This window comes from Carassius carassius, chromosome 12, assembly GCF_963082965.1.
Source record: "Carassius carassius chromosome 12, fCarCar2.1, whole genome shotgun sequence".
NCBI classification, from domain to species: Eukaryota; Metazoa; Chordata; class Actinopteri; order Cypriniformes; family Cyprinidae; genus Carassius; species Carassius carassius.
Window position 1 is genome coordinate 1,459,010 of NC_081766.1, and position 10,862 is coordinate 1,469,871.

Below are 10,862 nucleotides of genomic sequence, written 5' to 3' on the forward strand. Positions count from 1 at the left end.
TGACCCTTCTTCTGTCCACTGTCCGTCACGCATAAATACAGTATATAGTATATTATAATTTTGTGAAGAAATATTAGATATTTTATATATTTTAGGCATGTTAGCTTTGTGCCAGTATTTTTCATATCCCTCTATATCAGTTAGACAGTTAGACTCAAGCTTTACATGTATTGATATTATTTATTTTTTATCCAAAGCGACTTTTAAGATCAGTATTTTTTTGTGCGTCCTTGGTATTAAAACAATTAAAACTCCTGGTCTATAATAAGCAAATTTGGCCACCTATTAAGTAATTCAAGAAATATATAGAGAGCTCCAAACGTTAAACTGTAAGAATGTTTTGCGTACAGTAGCCACGGGGCCGAGATTAAAGCATAGATTGGATTTGTTTACCAAAAAAGACATAACAAATTGAGTTTACCGCGAGCTCGATCGGGACAGGCCTGCGCGTTCGTGTGTTGCGGGGACGCGCCGCGCGTTCAGTGGCTCAGTGGAAGTGTTTCGGATCGACCGCGCCGCGCTCAGCTGCTCTCCGAAACCAAGTGTCACCTCGCCGGCCTAAACATGTCCAAACTGGAGCAGATCCTTATCCTAGATCCCCCAAACGACCTGAAGTTCAGAGGTAAGTGAGGAACGCGGACGGTAGCCGTGTTTCGGTGAAGTGTAAGCGGGTTAATGCAGGAAGGGAGCACAGGCCGCGCTGGATCCCCGAGCTCGAGTTTACTGACAGGCGGCCGCTCCTGTTCGCGAGTTCCCTGCACACGAACCGCCGCTCACCGGCGACACTGAGGCGAAGCGCACCGGGTGTCGGTTCAGTTTTGATCTGCAAGGCTGGCTAGCACTGTCAGATCATTTCCCCGGGGTAAAATAGAAATGAAGGTGTTCGGTGCTTACGTGGATTCGTTTCAATAAAGAAACAAACATTTACAATAAAGTCCTGTGACTGAACCATGATATTATTTATATTTATTATATAATTGTTTGTATGGTGCTGCCCTTATTTAAGGATAAGTGACATTACCATGGTATTATTTCAAGTATTTTAGAGCAGATTTTTTCTTAAAGTGTGTGTGTGTGTGTGTGTGTGTGTGTGTGTGTGTATATATATATGATATGCAAAATTATATTATATATGTGCAAGCTTCCCCATCCTACAATTAATAAAAGCTATCTCTGTAGTTTCTTGTATAAAGACACAATCTAAAATATTATTTTAAAGTATGTTTTTATCTTTTATATTTATTTATTTATTTATATTTATAATATTATTTGAGGCTTTTTACTCACTGCATTTGTTTATTAATTTGTTTACTTATTTTTATTTTTATTGATTTGTTTTTATTTACTTATGTTCATCTAATGTTGTAATTTTCACATTTAGATACCTTTTAATTAATTTTTATCTTCCTCGTTATTTACTTATTAATTAATAAAACACATTATATATTTATTTGTTATTTACGCATTTGTTTTAATCAACTTTTTAAAAATATTTTTGTATTTATTTCAATCATTATTCGTTTTTATTTAAGTACTGTAATTATTCTTTACTCTTTATTTATATATTTATTTTAGTAATTTTTTTATTATCTACTTATTTTAATCTAATTATGTATGTTAATGTAATGTTGTAATTTCACATTTAGATACCTTTTAATTAATTATTTCGTCTTCCTCGTGATTTACTTATTAATTAAAAAAACACATTATTTATTCGTTATTTACGCATTTGTTTTAATCTAATCTTATTTTTATTTACGAACTGATTTACATATTTTGTATTGATTTCATCATTATTCGTTATTATTTTAAGTATTGTAATTGTTTACTCTTTATTTATATATTTATTTTAGTACTTTTTTATTTATTATTTAAATCTATTTGTATTTACATTACAAACATTTGCATTCAGTAATTTTGAAGAAGCTTTTATCTAATCAAAAATCAACAAAGTGTTATAACTAGTCTGAGTTATCTTAAAACAGTACACATCTTGAATTTGTGAGGGATTAATGTAAAGCTCATTGGTTTGTTACTACTCTGTTTGTGAACGTGTTTGAAGCAGCAGTTTGTGGTTTGAGTGTGTTGTGAAACAAGTATTCGGATATTCAGGTGATGTCGACACGACCAATGAAGCAGCTTTATTCTCATTGTACGTCGATTTAAACTTATTAAAAAAAAAAAAAAAAACGTGTATTTTTTTTGGTGAAACTTTTTTTTCGGTGGGAAACCGAGAGCATCCTTAAAAGCACTAGTGAGTCATGTTTATGGTTTGGTGACGGAATTCATTCACTCTTTTTGAAGAGTTTTGTATGATTTTAAAATACTTTTTTAACCTTGTACCAAAGTTTGTCATTTATTTATTTATTTATAGTTAAAAAAAATTTAAACTGATATTTTAAATAATTTGGGGGTGGGGGAAGGGAAATTATACTTTAAATCTAAATTTAAAAAATGCCAGTTGGTGGCAGCAGATCAATAAAGGTGAAGAATGAATCAGCCGTTTGAATGAATCTTTTGAATGAATGAAACATGAGTGAGTCATTCATTCAACCGATTCGTTCAAACGGCTGATTCATTCAAGTCCCTATTATTTCTACAGTGCTTAATACAATACTAATTGTGTCAAAGCAGCTTTACAGAGTGTAAACGTGCTGATAATGCAAGAGGACAATAGAAAACAGTCAGTTTATCAGTTAAAGTCAGTTCATTGATGATTCAAGTGATTCAGTTCAGTTCTCTTCAGTCCAAAGCAAGCCAAAGGCGACACTGACAAGGAACTAAAACTGAAACCTTGGGAGAAATAATACTTCTGTGTGTTTCTGAGAGACGTAAAACTGTTCTGCTTTGGCTGAAACTATGTTCGTTGTCGAAATGGAGCAAAACGGGAACTTGTTTAAAATGTAAATCACTAAAAATGTACTTTTGTTTATCGAACTGTTCATCAAATCACTGTCACATTCGCTGTTTTGCTGATGTTTGGAGAAAAACATCACTTTTTGTGATATTAACTATATCAGATTATAAAATATAAAAGACAATTAATATGGCGGCATATTTGCTCCTTTATCTTGAATTTTGTGGGAATTTCTAAATTTATTTTAATACACTAAATCATGATGATTAATTGCATCCAGAATAAAAGTTATTGTTTGCAAAAATGTGTGCGTACTGTATATTATGTATATATTAATACACAAACATGTATATATTTAAAAAATATTTGTGTGTATATGTGTGTATATATATATATATATATATATATATATATATATATTTTAGGGGTGTAACAGTGCGCAAAAATCACGGTTCGGTACGTACCTCGGTTTTAAAGTCACGGTTCGGTTCGGTTCATTTTCGGTACAGTAAGGGAAAGAAATGCAAACATTAAACTGCAGGTTGTTTATGACTATAAACTTTTTTTAACAATTTTTTTACACTTTTTAAAAAAATACTTTTTAATAAAATATAAATAAAATAAAAAAGAATAAGAAATAAAATACTGGTGCAAAGTTCTCCACTAAATAAAATACTCTGTTAATATCATATAATAAAATATAATGAAAAATATAAATAAATAACTATGATTACAGTGCAGCATTACCAATCCCAGCTTGTAGACCTGCTCATATTTAAAAAATATATATAACTTTTCCAAAGTGTAAAGTGCAGCATGAACAGTTTCAGTTTTGAGACCTGCTCAGATTTTGTTATTGCGTTGGACCGATCAGAATTAAGAGCAAAGGTCTGTTTAAATGCCGACGGGAGCTGCGTTTGAATTACAATCGTTTTTTCCCTAGTTGTAGTGATGTTCACACTTTCGTGATGCCTTTTGAAAACCTTAGGCCGGTGACACACTGGCATATTGCACCTGTCAAACATAGTCTATTTGCCGTCAATACTGTTGACGGTGTTCTTTATCATTAGGCTTTATATTTATGCTCAACATGAAGTATAGATATTAGTGTCGTGAAGACAAGATCCTGGTCTGTCGGCGGTCTCCCTCTATGTCACCTACAGTAGCAGCAGCGCGCCAGCACCGCGTCAGACACGATTCTGGTGTGTAAAGACATAGAAAACGCGAAACAGCCGTCACGCAACTGACACGCAGCAGAAACGCCACGCAGCAGTGTGTCACCGGCCTTAGAATCGGCTGCAGGGCGGGATTTGCGCTGAACGCGGAGACTTCCACCACTTAATATGTTCGTTTGGAAACACTAAAATGTACCTATGTTCCGCACACAAAATATTGCATTATATTACACACCTGCACTGTACCGAAAGCCCTGTAGGTTTTGGCTCTTGCTATGTGAACGCAAAAATTTGATAATGGACATGATTTGAAACTGTTAACTGGCTCTGAAAAGAAGTTACGCTTGTATTTTTCGCTGTCAAAAATGATTGTGTTGGAAATTAATGGAAATTGAATTTCATCTAGTGGAAACGTTTGGTACTGCGCCCAAACAAAACCTTACCGAAAGCTCATTTTTGAGACCTCAAATTAAAATTTGGAACACAACTTATTTAGATTTATGGGTTTATTTATGCATTTTTAGAGTAAAACATGTTTTTGAAAATATATTTTTATTTCATTATATACTATTTTTATATTCTGCTCTTTTAGTGTTAGTGTTTTAATGTTTTGAATTAGCTTTTTATACTTATTGTTATAGTTTTATTTTTAATAATTGTTTTTATTAAGTTTTTGTTTAAACTAATAGTAATACTACTTTATTTTTATGTCATTTATAGTTTTTTATATGCTGTTAATTTAGTATTCATACTTTCTTTATTTTAAAATGCTTACTTTTTTCCTCTTTTGTTTTAGTTAAATATTAAGTAATTTTATATGCTTTTTGTATTTTTTCTATTAATTTTTGTTTATTTTAAAAATTACTATTTAGGTTTCACATATATTTAGTTTTTTTTTTTTGATTTTCATACTGTTATTTTAGTGTACTGCAATAGATTTTGTAGTTATTGAGTCACCTTTTTATTTATTTTAATTTTTTATTTATTATTAGCTTTTGTTTATACCTAAACAATGATATTTGAAATAGTTAATAATTCATAAATAGTTCCAGTTGATAATTTCCCAGTAATTTCCCAGAGCTATCAGTGTTGTATAGTCTGAGATCAGCATGTGTGAAGGGTTTTATATATATATATATATATATACACACATACACGTTTGACGTGAAGACACGTTGTTTTTGTTGTTGTTTTCTGCTGATTAGATTTCTCTCTAGATGTTTCCATACAGTGCTTTCTAATGTTATCTGATGTTAAACCGTGTTCTCGTGTCTCTCCCAACAATCCCTTCTTCTCACAAGTCCATCCGAACTTAATTTCCAAGGCCGAGCATCTGGTGTCCTGTACAGTGTTTACATCCATTCCTGCGCTCTCCTCTAATCCACTAATATGTGACATGCACGGTCATAAGATCCTGGCTTTGAGACATAATTCACATCATCTCGTTTCATCTGCTCTAAAGGCCATGGGAAGAGCTGGAGTGGGATTCAATTCTTCCCTGTTTGCTGAGCATTTTCATCTTAATCCTGACCTGAAGATGAATTTCAGGGCTAGTCATGATGACTCTGTCTTCAGCTTTAACCTGTACTTTGATTAAACTAATGTTTGTCTGTGACGACATGAAGCTGGTATAGGCTTATATGAATTATAAAATCACATCTTGGACCTGCTTTTACGCACAGCTGGATTCGCAGAAGTTTGTTGCATTGTGCTTTCAAAATAAAAGTCCCGCTTCCTGCAGCTTGAATGCTCTTATATTTGATTCCAAAGAGTGCATCATGGGATACTTAATAACCAGGGATGTATAAAGCTCTGAATATAAATAGTGATGCGATACACTGAATTTGTATTAAAAAATTAGAAACATTGTAAGTTACTAATTCTAATGCTTACATTTCCTCAGTTATTCAAACAGTGAGAAAAAAATGTGCAATATAAAATTTAATTATATGAATAATATTATATAAAATTATTTTAAGTGGTCCTGATGCCCCTTTGTTCAGAATCACTGTTTTAAAAATATTGATCTGCTTGTACACTTATTAACTCGTTAAATCAGTTTTAGTTTTGTAAAGAAATTAATACTTTGGTATAATTCATAGTTGTGTACAAAGCTGATTTCTGTTATTTATTTATTCAGTCAGTCAAGTTTGTCCATATTTCTATTAGTATTGTAATATTCACAGTTGTGTTTTTTATGAATAAAATATTTTATTTAGCATTTTTAATGAATTTAATTTAACCTAATCGAATCAAATTTTAATATTTTTTCTTTATAATATATAAATAATAAAATATATATAATTTATTATAAATATAATTTTAATTAATTTTATTTTATTTTGCTTGATTGTTTCACAAACCGAGGAGGCTGAATCAAACCTGTTTTATCTCGTCTATTATGTTCATGCGTCATGCATCAGACTGCAGGTTAATCTCATTTATTCTGCTACGACGCTGTCTCTGTTGTACCCTTGAACTTTAGTGCACTTCAAGCACATGTCAGCTTTAACATCGTTTTCTGAGCCTCGGTGTTCTTCACCTTTATGGATCATATGCTTCTAATGTACTGTGTACTGAGTGTTTGTTTGTTCCAGAGAGACTTTGAATGTGTTTGAATCTGAGACTTTTTAATGTAGTCTAAAGTATATTTTTTAATGACACTGAATCAATATTATTATTAAATAAAAAATAAAAAATTGTCAGTGCATCCCTTCCATGAATGCAACATATGATCATGTGATGTTTTCTGTGAGGTTTTGGGCAGTATATGATTGGTGCCGAATCGATCTTCTCTTCTCAGGTCCTTTCACAGATGTGGTCACTGCTAACCTGAAGCTCAAGAATCCCTCAGAGAGGAAAGTATGTTTCAAAGTGAAGACCACAGCGCCGCGCAGATACTGCGTGCGACCGAACAGCGGCATCATCGACCCCGGGGCCACACTCATCATCTCCGGTCCGTCTCATGAGTTTTGACTGATGTCTCTTACGTTAAACTTTGTGTGTGTAATTCTGTGCAGATCCGTCACATTATGCATGTTTTTAGATTATTTTGTGTCTTTGTCTCAGTTATGCTTCAGCCGTTTGAGTACGACCCCAACGAGAAGAGCAAACACAAGTTCATGGTACAATCCATCTTCGCCCCCGCAGCTGCTACAGACACAGAAGCCTTGGTGAACCTCCTGCCGCTTTCTATTACACTGTGTGTGTGTGTGTGTGTGTGTGTGTGTTTGAGAGAGAGAGAGAGAGAGAGACTGTGTGTGTGTGTAAGAGAGAGAGAGAGAGTGTGTGTGTGTGGAGCTGCTGTTCAGTGATGTAAGTGTATGTTCACACCTGCAGATGGCAGCAAACACTCTAATGCAGCTGTTTTAACCCTGTAAAGCCTGACATATGATATAATGGTCAGAAATATATATATATGTAATGATAAAGACCTTCATATTCAGAAGAAGGAGGCGGGAACCGGCGGACAATCAACATGAAACTTTAATTACAAAAATAAACACAAAACCGCGCACCAGCCCCTCACGGACGACTGGTGTGCTCAAATAAAAACCAAAACACAACTAAAAGCCCAGGCCTGGTCCTCTCTCGTCCTTCACTGTCGTCGCTCCAGTTTTATATCCTTCCATCTCCTCCGTGGGCCTCGAGACCGGTGGCTCGAACAGGTGTAGCTCATCTCCAATCACTCCACCGGCCTCGCTCCCATGTCCCTCGGCCCCGCCCCACTCGTCACAATATATATATATTTTTATTCTAACAGTTTATTGAACCTTTTGACTATATACAGTACAGACCAAAAGTTTGGACACATCTTCTCATTCAAAGAGTTTTCTTTATTTGCATGACTATGAAAATTGTAGATTCACACTGAAGGCATCAAAACTATGAATTAACACATGTGGAATTATATATGGAATTATATACATAACAAAAAAGTGTGAAACAACTGAAAATATGTCATATTGTAGGTTCTTCAAAGTAGCCACCTTTTGCTTTGATTACTGCTTTGCACACTCTTGGCTTTCTCTTGATGAGCTTCAAGAGGTAGTCACCTGAAATGGTCTTCCAACAGTCTTGAAGGAGTTCCCCGAGAGATGCTTAGCACTTGTTGGCCCTTTTGCCTTCTGTCTGGGGTCCAGCTCACCCCTAAACCATCTCGATTGGGTTCAGGTCCGGTGACTGTGGAGGACAGGTCATCTGGCGCAGCACCCCATCACTATTTATATGATAAAATTCTGATGCCTGTAATGTAAACTCTTTATAAGAGTACATCATATACTGATATTAAATGATCTAAATAGTGAGATCTAAATATCAGTCGTTGCTTTATATCTCCAGTAGTGTGTGTGTGTCTGTGTGTGTGTGTGTGTGTGTGTGTGTCTGTGAGAGAGAGAGAGAGAGAGAGTGTGTGTGTGTGTGTGTGTGAGAGAGAGTGTGTGAGTGAGAGAGCGAGAGAGTGAGTGTGTGTTTATGAGAGTGTGTATGTGAGAGAGTGTGTGTGTGTGTGTGTGTGTGTGTGTGTGTGTGTGTGAGAGTGTCTGTGAGAGAGAGTGTTTGTGTGTGTGTGTGTGTGTGTGTGTGTGTGTGTGTGTGTGTGTATGTGTGTGAGAGAGAGAGAGAGTGTGTGAGAGTGTGTGTGTCTGTCTGTGAGAGAGAGTGTTTGTGTGTGTGTGTGTGTGTGTGTGTATGTGTGAGAGAGAGAGAGAGTGTGTGAGAGTGTGTGTCTGTCTGTGAGAGAGAGTGTTTGTGTGTGTGTGTGTGTGTGTGTATGTGTGAGAGAGAGAGAGAGTGTGTGAGAGTGTGTGTCTGTCTGTGAGAGAGAGTGTTTGTGTGTATGTATGTGTGTGAGAGAGAGAGAGTGTGTGAGAGTGTGTGTGTCTGTCTGCGAGAGAGAGTGTGAGTGAGAGAGCGAGAGAGTGTGTGTGTGTGTGTGTGAAGCTGCTAGTGCTTGTGGCTGATGAATTGCCTATTTTTCATGTGTTTCAGTGGAAAGACGCGAAACCCGATGATCTCATGGATTCCAAACTCAGATGCGTCTTTGAGCTGCCGTCTGAAAACGATGAAGTGGTGAGTACAGCGAGACGAGCAGAAGGAAATGTGTGTGTGCGTCTGCAGTTCACTTCACCTGCTGTAAAGTGAGTTTCACCTGTGTTAATCAGCAGAACGTGCTCGACGCAGAACATTATTGTAAAGTGTTGTGAGTGATTGCGTTGTACAGCTATCAGTGAAACTGTCAGCCAATCACAAACACTCCCTGCCTGTCAATCACTCTGCTCACTCTGAATGGTGATGGGAGTTTAATTCAGTCTGACATCATCTGAAACACTTACAGCTCCTCTTTTATTACAGCTGTTTAGAGATTCTTCAGTGTGGAGTTACATTTGAAGGAAGAATTTTGTTGTTGTTGTTGTTGTTGTTTTTGTTTCACTAATGTCTGCACTTGACTAGCTTGTGTATAGCAGCTTTTCACCAACACTGATACAGATTTTTTCAGAAAAATCACAGCCATAATACCCACACACACTCACACACACAGAGTTCATGTCACTTCCTGTTTGTTCCGCTTTTCCGCGGCGTCCCAGAATGCTCAGAAGAGGAACCCGCTCCAGTGGTTCCGTGCCGCTCCAGCTCCGGCTCCGGCTCCGGCTCCGGCTCCAGCTCCGACTGAGTTCCGCTCTACACTTTACAGACGTCCGCCCTTCCCAGGCAGCTTTAGCAACTGGCGCGACTTCCAGGAAGTCAGAACAGCAGGGTCAGAGGTCAAGGCCTGCAGGCCTGCGATGGTCAGTGAGGGTCAGAGCAGAGAGCAGCACGTGTGGTCAGAGCAGAGAGACATCATCAGGGTAGGTCAAAGGTCAGCAGGGTCAGGAGAAGACACTTCTCACGCTGTGCTGATGATGTCAAAGGTCATGCATCCAATCAAACACTGTTATGGTGTTATCTGAAGCTCATCAGATTAGATGCAATCTGATTCTATAATAATCATCAAACAAATCTAGCAGAAACATTTGAACTCCTATAGATGATTGTGTGATTGATTTATACTGGATTGTTCAGCACGGAATAATAATAATAATAAGAGTTTTTGATTATCATAAATTAACATTCCACAGCATTATTATTCTAATAAACGATTACCTTTCGCAAAACAAATTTTCAACAAATTACATGATTTAAAACCGTAAAACAGAATGTCTACACATACAAATGGATAAATAATTATAATGTTAATAACCGATAAGTAACTAAATAAAAATATAAATAGAAAAGAGAAAAGGTGGACAAAAATATATATTTTTATGGTTTATGTATGAAAATGAAGAAATTAAGACATAAGTTAATTAAGACATAATAAAGGTGTTTATTGGAACTCAGTTATAATGTAAAATAAAATTTTATTCTGACACAGAAGTTTTACATATAAATGTAAAGTAAAATTGTTTTTATTAAATACTAAAATTTTAATTTTACATTGAAATATTAATTTTTAAATAATAAAAATAAATTAAGTAATGAGAAAATATTTCTGATTTTGTTTTTAGTCATTTTTATTTAATAATAATAATAAGACGACGACATTTTAATTTTATTTAATTTATACATGTATTTTAAAGCCTTATTGAATCAAAATGTTGGTCAAATAGAATTTTAAATACTATTTGAATTTAAATTCTAGTACAGTTCTGTGTCAGGACTGATGTGACAAAAAAAAACTAATAAAATGGATGAAAACACAACAAAATTACTCAAACAAATTTAAAATATAAACATTTAATCAAATTCAAAATATATAAAAATGAAATAATTCTAAATAATAAATCCAAAAA

General features: G+C 35.1%; 1 protein-coding gene across 2 annotated transcripts in view; it reads left to right on the forward strand.

Annotated features, from left to right (window-relative positions):
* Positions 1-428: 428 nt before the first annotated feature.
* LOC132154419 (vesicle-associated membrane protein-associated protein A-like) overlaps positions 429-10,862 on the forward strand; it is a 14,399-nt gene continuing 3,965 nt past the window's right edge. Inside the window, exons 1-5 of one of the 2 annotated variants that reach the window (XM_059562962.1) lie at positions 429-622; positions 6,836-6,988; positions 7,102-7,205; positions 9,022-9,102; positions 9,618-9,878. In XM_059562962.1, coding sequence (XP_059418945.1) covers positions 565-622; positions 6,836-6,988; positions 7,102-7,205; positions 9,022-9,102; positions 9,618-9,878 — 657 coding nt within the window. In that variant the 5' untranslated portion in view covers positions 429-564. The remainder of the gene's footprint in view (positions 623-6,835; positions 6,989-7,101; positions 7,206-9,021; positions 9,103-9,617; positions 9,879-10,862) is intronic. The other variant, XM_059562963.1, reaches the window with a different exon arrangement.